The sequence below is a fragment of the Delphinapterus leucas genome, chromosome 9, assembly GCF_059928025.1.
Source record: "Delphinapterus leucas isolate spDelLeu-1000000601 "Yukka" chromosome 9, BTC_Dleu_Yukka2, whole genome shotgun sequence".
Taxonomy (NCBI): domain Eukaryota; kingdom Metazoa; phylum Chordata; class Mammalia; order Artiodactyla; family Monodontidae; genus Delphinapterus; species Delphinapterus leucas.
The window spans coordinates 3,148,508-3,167,871 of NC_143137.1; the positions used below are offsets into that span (position 1 = coordinate 3,148,508).

Sequence of the window (19,364 nt, forward strand, 5' to 3'; positions counted from 1 at the left end):
AAGGAAGCTGTCTTCCGTCCACTCATCAGTCTTCAGGGGCAGGACTGTATCCCGTTCCTCCTCGGAATGTCTAGCTCAGAGCGCTAGTTCTGAGAATGAGGTACAAGTGGACACAGCTGGTGGTGGGAAAGGGTCTGCTCACAGAGATCCTGGGAGCTGGGAGAGCTTGAACGGGCAGAGCAGAAACAAATGGCACTCCAGAGGACAGCAGATTTGGCAACCCGGATTCCAGGCCTGGCCGTGCAGAATCAGCATGACTCTGAGCAAGTCACCTGCCTGCTGGGGGTCCCCTTGCCTCCTCTGTGAATTGTGGAGGAAATGGAAGGGAAACAAGGGCAACTTTCAGAGCCCTTCCAGCCCGAGTCCCAGCAACAGGCAGCCCTTTGGAGGACAGGTGTGAGGGACTGGACTGCTCGGGGGGCAGGTGTGAACCCCACTCGTTCATGCCTCAGTGCAGGCTGACACATTTCAAAACAAGGCGGCAGGTGAATTTGCCAAATCCCACTCTCCTGCAGCTGCCATCCACTCTGTGTGGATTTGCCAACTGCGGTCCATGGGGGAAACCTGTACCTGTCACTACGCCCTCTGAGTTTACTGTCATCTGGCTCACCCAGCCTTGTGACAGGGCCTGAAAATCCTGTCCGGTGTGTTGCTGACGTCTTCAAATGTCAACACAGTTCTGCTGGCTGATAGAGCTTGTTGGCTAATGGAGGGGTCTTACTTACGGGGACGGGAAGGCAGAGGCACGGTTTATTTTTCTGATGTCTCCTGCTCTGTGTAAGTCTGCCAAACACTAATCATTCCTTGCATATCTAGTTACAGTGTCTTCAGAACAATGTGGCTGCCCCTTCAAACACAGACCACAACAATGCAGGACATGTGTTCTTCACCAGAAATTGATTTATCTGGACATCCAAGATCAGATTTCCAGGCTTCTGGAGCACTGGACATTTTGACTGATGAGAACGTGGAAGCCTGTGATCAACAGTAACATTGAGAATTCCCTTTTCAATGCATCAACAGAATAAAGATCCAGCATTTCTCCAGACTGGAGCTTCCATGTTTCTGCCGTCACCACAAAGAGCTTCTTGCCCTCATGGATAATAAAAAGCACACCCTGATCTGATACCGTCAACACAAAAGCTGTCTGGTGGAGCCAATCCCCTTCAACTGCTTCCTAAGATGAACTTATTTGAATATTTCGGTACCCAGGTCATTACTTTAACACATGAGGTAGAAACAGAGTGAGGTCTAGCTCTGTGGGCATTAGAGATCATTTATGCATTTGTAATTCATCCCTCAAACACTTTCAAATAAATTTGGAAATCAAATTCAGTAAAACAAATATCTTCCCACAGACTTTAATATAAAGACAAAAGGCTAGATTAGAAATACGTCAGTAGGATGGCAAATTCAGGGATGGAGGTGGGGGACAGTATCTTTAATTTGTAAATGAGTTTCCACACACTAGGAGCCCCTTCGCGGGTGGAGACTACGGGGGGCGGAGGGGGAAGCTTCGGAGCCACGGAGGAGAGCGCAACCACAGGGGTGCGGGGGACAAAGCGGAGAGATTCCCGCACAGAGGATCGGTGCTGACCGGCACTCACCAGCCCGAGAGGCTTGTCTGCTCCCCCGCCGGGGCGGGCGGGCCTGGGAGCTGAGGCTCGGGCTTCGGTCGGAGCCCAGGGAGAGGACGGCGTGAACACAGCCTGCAGGGGGTTAGTGCGCCACGGCTGGCCAGAAGGGAGTCCGGGGAAAAGTCTGCACCTGCCGAAGAGGCAAGAGACTTTTTCTTCCCTCTTTGTTTCCTGGTGCGCGAGGAGAGGGGATTAAGAACGCTGCTTAAAGGAGCTCCTGAGACGGGCGCGAGCCGTGGCTAACAGCGCGGACCCCAGAGACGGGCATGAGACGCTAAGGCTGCTGCTGCCGCCACCAAGAAGCCTGTGTGCGAGCACAGGTCACTCTCCACACCCCCCTTCCGGAGCCTCTGCAGCCCGCCACCGCCAGGGTCCCGGGATCCAGGGACAACTCACCCGGGAGAACGCACAGCGGGCCTCAGGCTGGTGCAACGTCATGCCGGCCTCTGCCACCGCAGGCCCGCCCCGCACGCCGTGCCCCTCCCTCCCCCCGGCCTGAGTGAGCCAGAGCCCCCGAATCAGCGGCTCCTTTAACCCCGTCCTACCTGAGCGAAGAACAGACGCCCTCAGGCGACCTACACGCAGAGGCGGGGCCAAATCCAAAGCTGAGCCCCTGGAGCTATGAGAACAAAGAAGAGAAAGGGAAATCTCTCCCAGCAACCTCAGGAGCAGCGGATTAAAGCTCCACAATCAACTTGATGTACCTGCATCTGTGAAATACCTTAATAGACAACGAATCATCCCAAATTGAGGAGGTGGATTTTGAGAGCAAGATTTATGATTTTTTCCCCTTTTCCTCTTTTTGTGAGTGTGTATGTGTATGCTTCTGTGTGAGATTTTGTCTGTATAGCTTTGCTTTTACCATTTGTCCCAGGGTTCTGTCTGTCCCTTTTTTTTTTAATTACTTAAAATTTTTTTCTTATTATTTTTTTATTTTAATAACTTTATTTTATTGTCCTCTTTCGTTCTTTTTTTTCCTCCCTTTTATTCTGAGCCGTGTGGAGGACAGGCTCTTGGTGCTCCAGCCAGGTGTCAGGGCTGTGCCTCTGAGGTGGGAGAGCCAACTTCAGGACACTGGTCCACAAGAGACCTCCCAGCTCCACGTAATATCAAACGGCAAAAATCTCCCAGAGATCTTCCATTTCAACGCCAAGACCCAGCTCCACTCGATGACTAGCAATCTACAGTGCTGGACACCCTATGCCAAACAACTAGCAAGACAGTAACACAATCCCAGCCATTAGCACAGAGGCTGCCTAAAATCATAAGGCCACAGACACCCCAAAACACACCACTAGACATGGACCTGCCCACCAGAAAGACAAGATCCAGCCTCATCCACCAGAACACAGGCACTAGTCCCCTCCACCAGGAAGCCTACACAACCCACTGAACCAACTTTAGCCACTGGGGACAGATGCCAAAAACAACGGGAACTACGAACCTGCAGCCTACGAAAAGAAGACCCCAAACACAGTAAGATAAGCAAAATGAGAAGACAGAAAAACACAGAGCAGATGAAGGAGCAAGATAAAAACCCACCAGACCTAACAAATGAAGAGGAAATAGGCAGTCTACCTGAAAAAGAATTCAGAATAATGATAGTAAAGATGATCCAAAATCTTGGAAATAGAATTGAGAAAATGCAAGAAACATTTAACAAGGACCTAGAAGAACTAAAGATGAAATAAGCAACGACGAACAACACAATAAATGAAATAAAAAATACTCTAGGTGGGATCAATAGCAGAATAACTGAGGCAGAAGAACGGATAAGTGACCTGGAAGATAAAATAGTGGAAATAACTACTGCAGAGCAGAATAAAGAAAAAAGAAAGAAAAGAATTGAGGACAGTCTCAGAGGCCTCTGGGACAACAATAAATGCTAAACCAACATTCGAATTATAGGCGTTCCAGAAGAAGAAGAGAAAAAGAAAGGGACTGAGAAAATATTTGAAGAGATTATAGTTCAAAACTTCCCTAATATGGGAAAGGAAATTGTTAATCAAGTCCAGGAAGCACAGAGAGTCCCATACAGGATAAATCCAAGGAGAAACACGCCAAGACACCTATTAATCAAACTATCAAAAATTAAATACAAAGAACAAATATTAAAAGCAGAAAGGGAAAAACAACAAGTAACACACAAGGGAATCCCCATAAGGTTAACAGCTGATCTTTCAGCAGAAACTCTGCAAACCGGAAGGGAGTGGCAGGACATATTTAAAGTGATGAAAGAGAAAAACCTACAAACAGGTTTACTTTACCCAGCAAGGATCTCATTCAGATTTGACAGAGAAATTAAAAACTTTAGGGACAAGCAAAAGCTAAGAGAATTCAGCACCACCAAACCACCTTTACAACAAATGCTAAAGGAACTTCTCTAGGCAGGAAACACAAGAGAGGGAAAAGACCTACAATAACAAACCCAAAACAATTAAAGAAAATGGGAATAGGAAAATACTATTGATAATTACCTTAAATGTAAATGGATTAAGTGCTCCAACCAAAAGACATAGACTGGCTTAATGGATACAAAAACAAGACCCATATGTATGCTGTCTACAAGAGACCCACTTCAGACCTAGGGACAGATACAGACTGAAAGTGAGGGGATGGAAAAAGATATTCCATGCAAATGGAAATCAAAAGAAAGCTGTCTTATATCAGACAAAGTAGACTTTAAAACAAGGACTATTACAAGAGACAAAGAAGGACACAACATAATGATCAAGGGATCAACCCAAGAAGATATATCAATTGCAAATATTTATGCACCCAACATAGGATACATAAGGCAAATACTAACAGCCATAAAAGGAGAAATCGACAGGAACACAATCATAGTAGGGGACTTTAACACCCCACTTTCACCAATGAACAGATCATCCAAAATGAAAATAAATAAGGAAACACAAGCTTTAAATTATACATTAAACAAGATGGACTTAATTGATACTTATAGGACATTCCATCCAAAAACAACAGAATACACATTCTTCTCAAGTGCTCATGGGACATTCTCCAGGATAGATCATATCTTGGGTCACAAATCAAGCCTTGGTAAATTTAAGAAAATTGAAATCATATCAAGTATCTTTTCTGACCACAATGCTATGAGACTAGATATCAATTACAGGAAAAAATCTGTAAGAAATACAAACACATGGAGGCTAACCAATACACTACTTAATAACCAAGAGATCACTGAAGAAATCAAAGAGGAAATCAAAAAATACCTAGAAACAAATGACAATGAAAACACAACTACCCAAAACTTACGGGACGCAGCAAAAGCAGTTCTAAGAGGGAAGTTTATAGCTATACAAGCCTACCTTAAGAAACAAGAAACATCTCAAATAAACAACCTAAACTTACACCTAAAGCGATTAGAGAAAGAAGAAAAAAAACCCCAAAGTTAGCAGAAGGAAAGAAATCATAAAGATCAGATCAAAAATAAATGAAAAAGAAATGAAGGAAACGACAGCAAAGATCAATAAAACTAAAAGCTGGTTCTTTGAGAAGATAAACAGAACTGATAAACCATTAGCCAGACTTATGAAGAAAAAAGGGGAGAAGATTCAAATCAATAGAATTAGAAATGAAAAAGGAGAAGTAACAACTGACACTGCAGAAATACAAAGAATCATGAGAGATTACTACAAGCAACTTTATGCCAATAAAATGGACAACCTGGAAGAAATGGACAAATTATTAGAAATGCGCAACCTTCCGAGACTGAACCAGGAAGAATTAGAAAATATGAAGAGACCAATCACAAGCACTGAAATTGAAACTATGATTAAAAATCTTCCAGCAAACAAAAGCCCAGGACTAGATGGCTTCACAGGAAAATTATATCAAACATTTAGAGAAGGGCTAACCTATCCTTCTCAAACTCTTCCAAAATATAGCAGAGGGAGGAACACTCCCAAACTCATTCTATGAGGCCACCATCACTCTGATACCAAAACCAGACAAAGATGTTACTAAAAAAGAAAACTACAGGCCAATAACACTGATGAACATAGATGCAAAAGTCTTCAACAAAATACTAGCAAACGAAATCTAACAGCACATTAAAAGGATCATACAGTATGATCAAGTGGGGTTTATCCCAGGAATGCAAGGATTCTTCAATATACGCAAATCAATCAACGTGATACACCATATTAACAAATTGAAGGAGAAAAACCATATGATCATCTCAATAGATGCAGAAAAAGCTTTCAACAAAATTCAACACCCATTTATGATAAGAACCCTGCAGAAAGTAGGCATAGAGGGAACTTTCCTCAACATAATAAAGGCCATATATGACAAACCTACAGCCAACCTCCTTCTCAGTGGTGAAAAACTGAAACCATTTCCACTAAGATCAGGAACAAGATATGGTTGCCCACTCTCACAACTATTATTTAACATAGTTTTGGAAGTTTTCGCCACAGCAATCAGAGATGAAAAAAGAAATGAAAGGAATCCAAATCGTAAAAGAAGAAGTAAAGCTGTCACTGTTTCCAGATGACATGATACTATACATAGAGACTCCTAAAGATGCTACCAGAAAACTACTAGAGCTAATCAATGAATTTGGTAAAGTAGCAGTATACAAAAAAATGCACAGAAATCTCCTGCATTCCTATACACCAATGATGAAAAATCTGAAAGTGAAATTAAGAAAACACTCCTGGGCTTCCCTTGTGGCGCAGTGGTTGAGAGTCTGCCTGCCGATGCAGGGGACACAGGTTCGTGCCCTGGTCAGGGAAGATCCCACATGCCGTGGAGCGGCTGGGCCCATGGACCATGGCTGCTGAGCCTGCGGGTCCGGAGCCTGTGCTCTGCAACGGGAGAGGCCACAGCAGTGAGAGGCCTGCGTACCGCAAAAAACCCGAAAACAACAACAACAAAACACTCCCATTTACCACTGCAACAGAAAGAATAAAACATCTAGGAATAAACCTACCTAAGGAAACAAACGGCCTGTATGCAGAAAATCTTAAGACACTGATGAAAGAAATTAAAGATGATACAAATAGATGAAGAGATATACCATGTTCTTGGATTGGAAGAATCAACATTGTGAAAATGACTCTACTACCCAAAGCAATCTACAGATTCAATGCAATCCCTATCAAACTACCACTGGCATTTTTCACTGAACTAGAATAAAAAAATTCACAACTTGTATGGAAACACAAAAGACCCCGAATAGCCAAAGCAATCTTCAGAAAGAGAAATGGAGCTGGAGGAATCAGGCTCCCTGACTTCAGACTATACTACAAAGCTACAGTAACCAGGACAGTATGGTACTGGCACAAAAACAGAAATATAGATCAGTGGAACAGGACAGAAAGCTCAGAGATAAACCCACGCACATATGGCCACCTTAACTTTGATAAAGGAGGCAAGAATATACAGTGGAGAAAAGACAGCCTCTTCAATAAGTGGTGCTGGGAAAATTGGACAGGTACATGTAAAAGTATGAAATTAGATCACTCCCTAACACCATACACTAAAATAAACTCAAAATGGATTAAAGACCTAAATGTAAGGCCAGACACTATCAAACTCTTAGAGGAAAACATAGGCAGAACACTCTATGACATAAATCACAGTAAGATCCTTTTTGACCCACCTCCTAGAGAAATGGAAATAAACACAAAAATAAACAAATGGTACCTAATGAAACTTAAATGCTTTTGCACAGCATAGGAAACCATAAACAAGATGAAAAGACAACCCTCAGAATGGAAGAAAATATTTGCAAATGAAGCAACTGACAAAGGATTAATCTCCAAAACATACAAGGAACTCACGCAGCTCAGTATCAAAAAAATAAACAGCCCAATCCAAAAATGGGCAGAAGACCTAAATAGACATTTCTCCAAAGAAGATATACAGATTGCCAACAAACACATGAAAGGTTGCTCAACATCACTAATCATTAGAGAAATGCGTATCAAAACTACAATGAGATATCATCTCACACAGGTCAGAATGGCCATCATCAAAAAATCTACAGGGCTTCCCTGGTGGCGCAGTGGTTGAGAGTCCGCCTGCTGATGCAGGGGATGTGGGTTCGTGCCCCGGTCCGGGAGGATCCCATGTGCTGCGGAGCGGCTGGGCCCGTGAGCCATGGCTGCTGAGCCTGTGCGTCCGGAGCCTGTGCCCCGCAACAGGATAGGCCACGGCGGTGAGAGCCCCGTGTACTGCCAAAAAAAAAAAAAATCTACAAACAATAAATTCTGGAGAGGGTGTGGAGAAAAGGGAACCCTCTTGCACTGTTGGTGGGAATGTAAATTGATACAGCCACTATGGAGAACAGTATGGAGGTTCCTTAAAAAACTAAAAATAGAACTACCATTCGACCCAGCAATCCTACTACTGGGCATATACCCTGAGAAAACCATAATTCAAAGAGTCATGTACCAAAATGTTCATTGCAGCTCTATTTACAATAGCCAGGACATGCAAGCAACCTAAGTGTCCATCAACAGATGAATGGATAAAGAAGATGTGGCACATATATACAATGGAATATTACTCAACCATAAAAAGGAACGAAACTGAGTTATTTGTAGTGAGATGGATGGACCTAGAGACTGTCATACAGAGTGAAGTAAGTCAGAAAGAGAAAAACAAATACCGTATGCTAACACATATATATGGAATCTAAAAAAAAAGAAAGAAAGTCATCAGAAGAATCTAGGGGCAAGACGGGAATAAAGATGCAGACCTACTAGAGAATGGACTTGAGGATGGGGGAGGGGGAAAGGTAAGCTGGGACAAAGTGAGAGAGTGGCATGGACATATATACACTACCAAACGTAAAACAGATAGCTAGTGGGAAGCAGCCGCATCGCACAGGGAGATCAGCTTGGTGCTTTGTGACCACCTAGTGGGGTGGGATAGGTAGGGTGGGAGGGACAGAGATGCAAGAGGGAAGAGATATGGGGACATATGTATATGTATAACTGACTCACTTTGTTATAAAGCAGAAACTAACACTCCATTGTAAAGCAATTATACTGTAATAAAGATGTTAAAAAAAAATTAAAAAATTGAAAATGAGACAGACCTTCCATCCCAGATGAAAACTACTGCTCCCGAGAAGGGCTTTTCCACATTGGCCACACTTCTGAATCACCTGAGGAGCTTTTAAAAAACCCCAAACCATGGCCACACCCCTGATGGAGGAAACTAGGAAGGAGAGACTTATAGAAATTGTCGTCTATCTTTGTGCCACCTCAAAGTTTCAGCACAAAGTGAAACACAGGAGATGTGAAAACTCTTGAACAATGGTATGAGTGTTGGGTTAGGTGTCCAGAATCTTGGGTTCAAGCCTTGGTTCTATCCCTAATTAAAAAAGCAACGATGGGCAAGTCAGGTGGTGGTGATGGTGGTTGTTGTGGTGATGGAAGTGGTGGTGATGGTGGTGGTGGTGATGGTGATGATGGTGGTGACGGTGATGGTGGTGACTGTGATGGTGGTGGAGGAGGTGATGGTGGTGGAGGAGATGATGGTGATGGTGTTGATGGTGGTGGTGATGGTGGTAGAGGAGGTGATGATGTTGTTGGTGGTGATGGTGGTGGTGGTGGTGGTGGTGGTAGTGATGGTAGTGGTTGTGAGAATGGAGGTGGTGGTTAACTGTTGGTGGGGGTGGGGCTCACATCATTAGGAATGAAGACCCTGTTTTTCTGTGATGTTTCCATTGCTCTGATGACCTGTCTTGTCCCTAATCCTGAATAAAGGCTTGCACTGGATCGAATATACCAGTCTCTCAGGGAGTCCATACTTCCTACAGACTGGGCAGAAAGAAGCTGCATTTCCTCTCGAGGTCAGAAGACGGTGCATCACGGGCGCCTGGAGGCAGCGGCGCCCCCGAGAGGGCAAGCTTCCTGGGAATGTGCACAGTTAGAAGCAGCGAGCTGCACACACACATATTGATGCGCTAGGTCTTTACAGAGTCCCGGGTGAAAAAAGAGGCAACAGATCCACACAGACACAGATGTGCACACACACACACGCAGCAGTACATTTTACAAACACTGACGGGGAAAAGGCTGCCCAAACACAGTTTAAATCGGTGCCTAAGAGGTGGGGGAGCATGAGGGTAGAGAATAAAGTTGAAAAGCACAAATACACGAGAACTCTTGCACTGACCAAGGAAGGTGTGCCCTAAACAGGGCACATCTAGATCTTGGTGCTGGAGAGTAAAGTGAATACACAGAAGTGAAATAAAATAAAAGTGAGGGGTGGTGGGTGAGGGGAGGCCATCGCTAGCCCGGAAGCATCGGGGACACAGCACCTGCTTCCCTTCTCAGGCTCTGTGAACAACCCCCTGACGACCTGATGCTGCCAGGCAGTCGGGACGGGCGCCCCGGGCCGGCGGCTGGACTGCATCTGACGGGGTGTTTGTAGGAGGAGAATAGAAACACACATCAGCGTAGTGCAACACGTCTTCAGCATGATCCTGCTGGGGATCTGCTGCATCTTAATTCAACACCCAGCTCAGCAGCTCCGCAGAGGCCTGAAGAAATCAGCCAAAAAAAACTGCTTTTGTTTTTATCAGTGCAGCTGGGCTTCTCTGTGAAATGGTAAAAACTGCAGGACCCGCGGGGCATAATGCTTTCCACTTAGATTCTTCCACCCACAGGAGAAGCTGTGCTTGCACTTCCTGGAGAGGCTTGGGAGGCATCACCCCCGTTCCCTTGGCCCAGTGCCACTGGGGTCACCATCCTTAGTTCTCTTTGGTGGAACCCTTCTCCCAGGTGGCCTCAGCTCTGCTCTGGCATCGTGAGTGGCGGGGCTGTGTGTGACGCCCTCCCTGGCACTCGCCACCCATGCTCCCGCCACGCTACACACGACCACTGATCACGAGGCGCCGCGGTACCTGAACTCGAACCACAGGTGGAGGGGCCATCACGGGCCTAACCCACCACCTGGCACGTGCCGATGCCAGTAGGAGTTTCCCAGGGCAAGGATTTGGGACCCGGTCTTCATCTTCCCCTGAGAACTCTTGGAGGGGAGCTCAGGCTGGATGACAAGCAAACAACAGAAGACGGGAAGTGAATGGCATAAAGGTGAGACGGCTGACAGAGGAAATGTCCGACTTCTTCCTGTCGATGGTGCTGACCAGCCTGCCGAAGTGACCCCTGGCCTTCCGGAACTCTCTGCATCTTTCCGTGGAGGCTGTGCGGGGAGGGAGGGGTGACCCCGCCTGGCTTGAGTTCAGGGGCCCCCTCAGGCTCTGTGTGGATTCAGACCCATCCCTTAACCTCTGGATCCTCGGCCCCCGCCTCTGTGGAATGGGAGAAGGTGGGACCCAGGTCCGGCTGTGTGAGGCCCCCAGGGGACACAGCCACCAGCCCAGGGGACACAACAGCCACGCTCTTGCTCCCGAGGGCAGGGCAAAGGGAAGGATAAGGGTGGGAGTGAGCCAGCAAATGGAGACGCCCAGTTTGAAAGGAGAAAAGGAGACTGTAAATAGCCCTAGGGTCACACACAGTTTTATAATTCAATCCACAACCACAACTGGGCCTCACACCCGATCCAGGAACCGCCTGGCACCCTCCCGGGTCCTGGAATATCCCTCTAGCCACGTCCCAGTGCGGCCAAATCCTGCCTGGGCCTCCAAGCCCTCCTCCCCCTGACCCTACTCTGGATTTCTCACTCCCTCAGCAAAATTCTGAAAAGAACTGATGCCTATTTTGTGGCATTTACCTTTTTACTGTTACATATTTCTTTGTTTGTCCCTGCCTAGATCTTTGAGGACATTATTTAGGTCTCCTTCCTTTTTCCATCCCTCCACAAAGTAAGTGTCTTATTTTTACCTTTTCTAGATTAGTTCCTTTAGTGTTGAAGGATACCAGAATATGTCACCCCCAAATATCCCTTTTTGACATGAAAATTATTTTGAGCTGAAGGCAATTAGGAAGCAGCAAACCCAAAAAAACTCCCCCTTTTCTGCCTGAAGGCAGGAAATAGTCTCCTCTTTCTGGAGACTGACTCTTACTGGCCCAGAGATGCACCGGGGAACCTGCAAGTACACCTTCCTCCACTAGGTCCTCTGGTTTATTTACCTTCCCACGGCTGCCGCCCTTGGAACCCTAAACCTGCTTTCCTTGTCCTGTTAATTCTCTATTAATTTATTGTTCCTGGTGGAAGGTGCTGTAAAAGCTGTAGTTGTAAATAGATGCTTTGAGCTGTTTTTCGTTGAGATTTTTTCCAGGTGATGTGCACCGCACGCGTGAATGAACTGGTTTTTTTCTCCTCTTGTTATCTGTCTTGCTGTGAGAGTCCCAGCTGAAAACACAGGATGGGTAAAGTGTGGTCTCCCCTACGGCATCCTGTATTTGAGACAGCAGGATGTCAGCAATGGCTAAATATTTTAAAAGTTTTGGTTCTTAGAAAAGTACTAGGATAACCAAAGAAATCCGTATCTTCAAGAATCCTATTGAAATAGGATTTTTGTTTTGTTTTTTTGTTTGTTTTTAACGTGTATATACTGCAGTTTTATTTCAATTGCACAAAGTTCACGTGTAGGAAATTTAAGTGAAACAGTACAGTAAAAATAGCAGAGAACCAAAAACTCTAAAAAAGAAGTACATCTAAAGCATGAGAACTCAACATTCATTAGTGTTTCACCTTCAGTTTTACTGACACTTGATGCTTGCAAATTTTGAAACAAACTTTGAGATCATAATGACTATTCTGAAGAGATTTCAGCACCAGCACTAAGATTTGTACATTCAGTTGGTTTGCAACTGACTTGTTAGCCATTTACATAGTGTACAGCACAGATTTGTCACAGGTCAGATCACCTTCCTGTAATTAGAAAGGATCCCCTAAACTGCACTCAGCTTAAGACATCCAATGTACAAGGGCACGGAAACCATCACAATAATGTGGCTCCAATGAAACAGGATTTTACTGGCTAATTTTTTTTTTTTTTTTTTTTTTGCGGTACGCAGGCCTCTCACTGTTGTGGCCTCTCCCGTTGCGGAGCACAGGCTCCAGACGCGCAGGCTCAGCAGCCATGGCTCACGGGCCCAGCTGCTCGGCGGCATGTGGGATCTTCCCGGACCGGGGCACGAACCCGTGTCCCCTGGATCGGCAGGCGGACTCTCAACCACTGTGCCACCAGGGAAGCCCTTTACTGGCTAATTTTAAACTTAATTTGCCCATTCAGCAAAGGTTTACCAAGCTTGTACTACACACCAGGCCCTGCTCCGGAACTGGAGATCAGGCTTTGCACAAAACAGACAAAATCCCTGCCTCATGGAGTTTTATGTTCTAGGTGATGGGCGGAGAAGGGACACAGGAATAAAGTGTGGGGAACATCCTGCTGGGATTCCTTCTGTGAAGAAAACTAGAGTGGGGCGGGAAGGGTGCTGGCCAGGACCTAGAGCACCTGCGGGCCAGCTGTGTGGAGGAGCTTTGCGGCAGAGCCAGGCCCCAGCCACGCCCCGGATAAGGGGCGAGCCCTGCAGACTTGAGGAGGGTGGGGGGAGGTGGAGTAGAGGCTAGATGGGCATTTGGGGCTTTTAGGCCACTGTAGGAAGTTGGGCTTTTACCCCGGAGAAAACGGGAAAGCGCAGGGAGTTCTGAGTGGAGGGGACAGTGATCTGACACGGTTCAGGAAAGGGCCCTGGGGGGCGGGAGGGGAGACGGGACAGGGGAGCCGCCATCGGATGCTGGCTACACGGGAGAAATACCCTGTGGAAGACACACAGTGAAGTCAGAGGCCTGAGTGCCAGAAGGTCGCTGCCCTGAGCAGAGACGGGAAGGCTGCCCAGAGCAGGTTTCCAGGGGGAACGCGGAATTCTGTTTTCACTGAGTTCACTTTGGGTTGCCATTTAGAGACAGAGAATTTCTCTGAAACCTGCAAAGAGCAAACGGGATCGCTGCGTATCTTCCCGTGCAACGCCGGGCTTGGCTTGCGATGGCCTGGACACCCCTGTTGGGGCAGACGTCTCCATGGATTTTTGTCTGGTGGGTCAGATACCCCCAAGGTTACAGTTTAGGGTCCCGGGGTATCTGTAACCCCAAAACTTATCCTTACATTTCTTCGTCAAACTGTCCACATACACCTAGCTTATCAAATGCCTTTTGGACTGGTTCTAACACCACACTGGTTCCCTTATCAATTAATGAGTTAAATAAAATCTTCAACACACGCTCATTTACTTTGCCTGAGAATCACAACCTGGCCAGTTTAAGGGAGGTGTTGGGCCGGCAGTTAGAAATGGACCTGAAGTTCCAAGGGCAGGGCAGGGCTGAGTTCCAAAGGGGAGTGTTGTCGGCCTACAGGCAGGATTTACAGCCGTGAGATGGGATGACAGCCCTGTGCTGTGTGACTTATCTAATATTCACGGTCGCCCACAAGAGCAAACCTTTTGATGACTAATGTTCATCCCCATTTTGCAGCTGAGGACACAGAATGGAGCAGGCGAAGAGCACAGAACTGGGATCTGGACCCAGACAAGCCGGCGTGCGGCTGAGCACCAGCGGTTCCCAGTCTGGGGCATCTCTGACCGTCACGTGCACCCACTGGGGGAAGGCAAGGACGTGGCTGAGGTCCCCACGATGCAGAGGGCAGCCCCCATAGCAAGGGTCCCCCTGGCCCCGAATATCGGCAGGGCAGGGGCGAGAAAGCCTCAGACTTGGGGGGTCTCCTCTTCCAGGCCCCCCACTCGACGTGCCCCCTCTCAAGCCTGCAATCCTTCACTTGCTTATAACCATTCATTCAAGGCCTGTCCTTCCCCTACATCGTAACCTCCGTGTTTCATTCATGCTAAATTCTCAGTCTAACGGACGCAAATAATAAATGCTCGTTAAACGGCTGCTCACATCGACTGCATGATTTCTGATAGATCTGCGCTCACTTTGAAAAATCCCAAGGCTGTGACAGAGAAGCAGATGAGAAAGTGTGACATTAACATTCTGCGATTTACACTGCATAGGAAAAGCATCACCGCGTTTAGCTTAGGAAACTGGAGAAGCAAAAAACCCGAGGCCCGTGTCTCAACAGCCCTGACGGAGGTGAATTTTTCATTGTCCTTGAAGCTAATCAAGCCTGCGGAAACAGCATCACCAAATGGACTACACGAGATTTTCAATTAACTCAAACAGATGGCTTAAATTTTCCAGGTGACTTTCCATATTAATTCAGAGAGTTTGCTGGACCAGGCCCCAGGAGGCTTGGCACAGATGGAGCTGGAAGAAAACAATGAAATACCTGGGTCTTCGGCAGAGAAGACAAAGCAGTAATTGCAACGCTTCTTCCATCCCAGCAAGAATATCATCAGCTCCCCTAGGAGGGGCCAGTGCACACTAAGGACCCACCCCCCTAGGAGGGGCCAGTGCACACTAAGGACCCTCCCCTAGGAGGGGCCAGTGCACACTAAGGACCCTCCCCTAGGAGGGGCCAGTGCACACTAAGGACCCTCCCCTAGGAGGGGCCAGTGCACACTAAGGACCCACCCCCCCTAGGAGGGGCCAGTGCACACTAAGGACCCCTCCCCTAGGAGGGGCCAGTGCACACTAAGGACCCACCCCTCTAGGAGGGGCCAGTGCACACTAAGGACCCTCCCCTAGGAGGGACCAGTGCACACTAAGGACCCTCCCCTAGGAGGGGCCAGTGCACACTAAGGACCCCTCCCCCTAGGAGGGGCCAGTGCACACTAAGGACCCACCCCTCTAGGAGGGGCCAGTGCACACTAAGGACCCTCCCCTAGGAGGGGCCAGTGCACACTAAGGACCCTCCCCTAGGAGGGGCCAGTGCACACTAAGGACCCACCCCCCTAGGAGGGGCCAGTGCACACTAAGGACCCCTCCCCTAGGAGGGGCCAGTGCACACTAAGGACCCCTCCCCTAGGAGGGGCCAGTGCACACTAAGGACCCTCCCCTAGGAGGGGCCAGTGCACACTAAGGACCCCTCCCCTAGGAGGGGCCAGTGCACACTAAGGACCCACCCCCCTAGGAGGGGCCAGTGCACACTAAGGACCCCTCCCCTAGGAGGGGCCAGCTGCATGAGGAGGAAGGCCGCTCCAGGGCAGGAAGCGAGAGGTAGTGGGCAGCCTTGGGCTTGGTCTGTCCACCTGAGGACCTCACAGCATTTTACACATCACTGGAGACAGAAGAGCTGAAAGAACCTCGGCGGAATCCTGCAGAGTCCCCAGGCAGATGGGTCCTGCCAAGGACAGCGGTGGAAGCCACCACAGGAGGAGTCCACGCCATCACGGACCAGTGGATCCAAGTGCCCGTGTGCCTCGCCCTGCGCTGGGCCTGTGGAGGAGTAAGAGTGGCTGAGGCCACAGCTCCTGCCCTTCCAGAAGCTGCCAGAAGCTACTAATAATGGAGAGTTCCGTAACTGAATAGTGAAGACTCAGGCTGGAGTCACGGCAACATGTGGGCTGGATACTTGCTGACCCTCAGAATGGATCGTTCTCCACTTAACTGGGCCCACGTGTAGCCTTGCAGATCTGTAAACGGGTGGGTCCTGGTGCCATTCCCTTCTCCTTCTGAGTCTCCCGTCAATACTCTCAACAGAGTGAGGTCTAAGGCTGATATAAGTGGACTCTGGAAGTATAGCCAGTCCCCAGACTGCTTGAACTTTGGGACAGAATGAAATTGATGTTCAGACCCCTTCACAAAGATAGGTTTTACTCAGTTCTTTTGATTAGGAAATAAAATCCACCTACAGCCCTTAATAACAGGACAGTTGCCTTTGTCAACATGTTCCACCAACTACACGGTTGTTATACCAACTGGGAGATTTGGTTTATTGGAACAGGATTCACCACTCAGTTCCTGGAGCTGGCAAAAGACAGTAACGCCCTAAAATAATGCTCTGAAAATGGGGCGCCATTCACAAGAGGTCCAATTACATGGGTTTTCTTGGAAAGACTGCATCTGTCCATCCGAGGGATGCCCTCCAAAGTCTGCCACGTGCCAGGCCATGTGCTCCCTCTGCACGTGGGTGGTTGACCAGTCCTACCTGCCCCCCACCGCCCCCGAAGCCCAGCCTCCAGGGCGGAGAATCTGGGCCTGACCTGGGCCTGACATAAGCCAAGAAATAGTAGCGTTGGTTTGACTGGTGTTCCCTTCCCAGAAAAACCAAATCATAAAGCAGTAAGGAAAACTTCAGAAAACGTACCTTTTTCTTGGATGTTTAGATTAGCAGGAAAATAAATCTGAGCCTAAAGAGACCATGTAAATGGACACTGGTTTCATTATTATCGTCTTAACATAATTGAGGAAAGGGTGCAAACCTCATCCGTGGATCGTCAGGCGGCATCATCTCCAGGTCGTGCGTGGGTCCATTTAAGCCAATGACGTGCAGGGAGATACTGGGGTTTTCACATCCAGCCTGGGAAGTAAAAGGGGACAGAGATGTGAGTAAGCCGCCTCCCGCCTGGACTGGCCTGGGCACTAAGTCTGCCAGGAGATTCACAAGAGGCTCAGTGTGGGGAGGACGGTCCTTTAAGAGGAAGCTGCTCATCCCTGCTCCCACCCCCTGGACGAGCACTGGCCTGGCAGGGCAGGAAAGACAAGGCTGCTGGGTCTGACGGCCCAGGCGCCTCTGCCCCCACAGTCGGAGATGCTGGGGTGAGGGAGGGACTCAGGCCCACACAGGGCAGGCATCAGATGGGTCACCAGCTCATGCCTCCGATTTGGAAGTGGGCGTCTGAATTCTGTTGGCCAGAATATGCTGATTTTCTATTAAAACGTGAAACCCCAAATCCTGAGCCATCTGGGCTTTATAATTGCAATTTCAGAGCACCTGTCCCAGAGTTCACTGTAAAATCAGGGGGCCTATACCTTTCTGGATTTCAGGTCATTACATCACTCCTGGATTGGGGGGGGCTCTCATAAAAGGATTCACCAGGGAAACCATTCCATTTCTAGGTGATCTCTGGCTTCCAGCCTCCTGAACCGTGAGAAATAAATGTCTGTTGTTTAAGCCACACAGTCTGTGGTGCTTGTTACGAAGCCTGAGCTGACTGATACACCTGGTGTTTCCTTTCTCTGGCTTGGGACTCTGGGGACATCACTGGCCTCACTTGGACATTGTTGCCTCTCTTGCTGCAAACTGTAGGCTGGCACGTCCCGTATTTCTGGTATACACGGCACATGGCATCAGCTCCCAGAGCCCTCTGATGGCTTGGAAGCCGAGGCCCAGGGCTCACTGGCAGAGGCTGGAGGGGTCCTTCCAAAGCAGCCCCAGGTGGACGTGAGGACCCTGTCACCAGGTGGGTGCAGGCAGAGCTGCGTCCACTCTCTTGGGCACCAGCCTCTCTCCAACTGAGTGGGCGGTAGAGGTTTCGGCATCAGGCCCTCCCTTCACGCCAGGACGCTGTGATTTGCTAACAAAGCGGGCTTTGGCTATCCGTCCCCTGCCCCACTCCTGCAGCCTCGCTGTTCTGCTGGCTTTTTGTGGGAAGCAATTAGAAACAGTATGGGTCAGAACATGACCAAGGACAGAACAGCCCAGGCCCAGGGGACCAGGCGCAGACAGGGGTCCTTCTGACCTCCCAGAATTTAAAAAAGGAACTAGAGGACAGGGTGCCCCCGAGTGGGCAGTGTGAGTTTTTGTCACCACGGACTCACAAGGGAGGTAATGTATTTTGGTTGCAATGAAGCTTAGACAAATGATTAACGGTAGTTGCATTATTTAAAAGAAAGTAAACCTGCCGACAAATTCAACTGAGCAAAAATGGGAATTTAATGCAATGTAATGGGAAATAATTAATCTTGCCACATGTGATTATCACAGCTCCACGCTGGGAGTCGGCTGGGCGGGAGAGCTGATGAATAAGCAGAGCTGTCCTGCTGCTGCTTCCCGCCTACCTTGGGGTAGTGGTAGGACTTCACGGTCGGGTAGGCGGAGCCGGTGTAGGTGGGCAGCTCCATGACCGGCACCCGGGAGTCGTTGATGGTGGCGTAGGCAAGCCGCGTACCATCTGGAGACCACCAGTGGGCGATGTGGGTCTTCAAGATCTCCTCTAAGGGAAACAAACAAAGCAGAGGACTGTGGATGGCATGGATGGAGTATCGGCCAGCGCTGCCCGGGCACCACGGGAGCTGGACAGAAAATCACGTGCCCCCTTGGGGTCATTTACAGCCTCTGAGGAGGCTTTCCTGTGCCCGGGATACATCTTCATCTCAGAGGTGCCTGGTCTGACCACCAAACCCTAGCACAGCAAAGCCAATCAATCAAACCCAATCAATCAAGGCCCAACCGAACAGAGGCTACTGTCTAAAAACCATTTTGGGGGCACAAGTTCGAGTACGATGAACCCGGCAAGTCCTTTCTGATTGACTTATTATTGTTCTGTTGTGGGTTATTATTTTAAGATGATCAGAAAAACAGAATTAGAGGAGATACATTCACTCTGAAGCAGGGCACACCCAGGCAGAAGCAAGTGAGGGAGTAAACTGTGTTGCAGGTTGAATCCCAGAGAATCGACTTGCAGATGCCGAGGGGTCGTGCCGGCACACGGACCCCCTCACGCACAGCCGTGCGGGGGGGGAAGGCGTTCAAAGGCCAGCAGGCCCCTCACTCTGAAGCATGGAGGTGGTTTCACTCCACGTGGCAGAAGCACAGAGCGGCCTTCTCTTCTACGGCACCGAAGGGGAGACAGCAGCCCTCCCAGGCTTCCACCAGGCGCACCCGTCACTCCTGCCTGCCCCAAAGAGCCTCGGCTAATTAGAGTTTTGACT

At 48.5% G+C, this 19,364-nt stretch overlaps 1 protein-coding gene across 1 annotated transcript in view; it reads right to left on the reverse strand.

Moving 5' to 3' along the window:
• DPP6 (dipeptidyl peptidase like 6) overlaps positions 1–19,364 on the reverse strand; it is a 766,975-nt gene that overhangs the window by 111,140 nt on the left and 636,471 nt on the right. Inside the window, exons 9-10 of the mRNA XM_022576791.2 lie at positions 18,492–18,646; positions 16,913–17,010 (exon numbers count right to left, since the gene is read on the reverse strand). Of these exons, the coding sequence (XP_022432499.2) occupies positions 16,913–17,010; positions 18,492–18,646 (253 nt within the window). The remainder of the gene's footprint in view (positions 1–16,912; positions 17,011–18,491; positions 18,647–19,364) is intronic.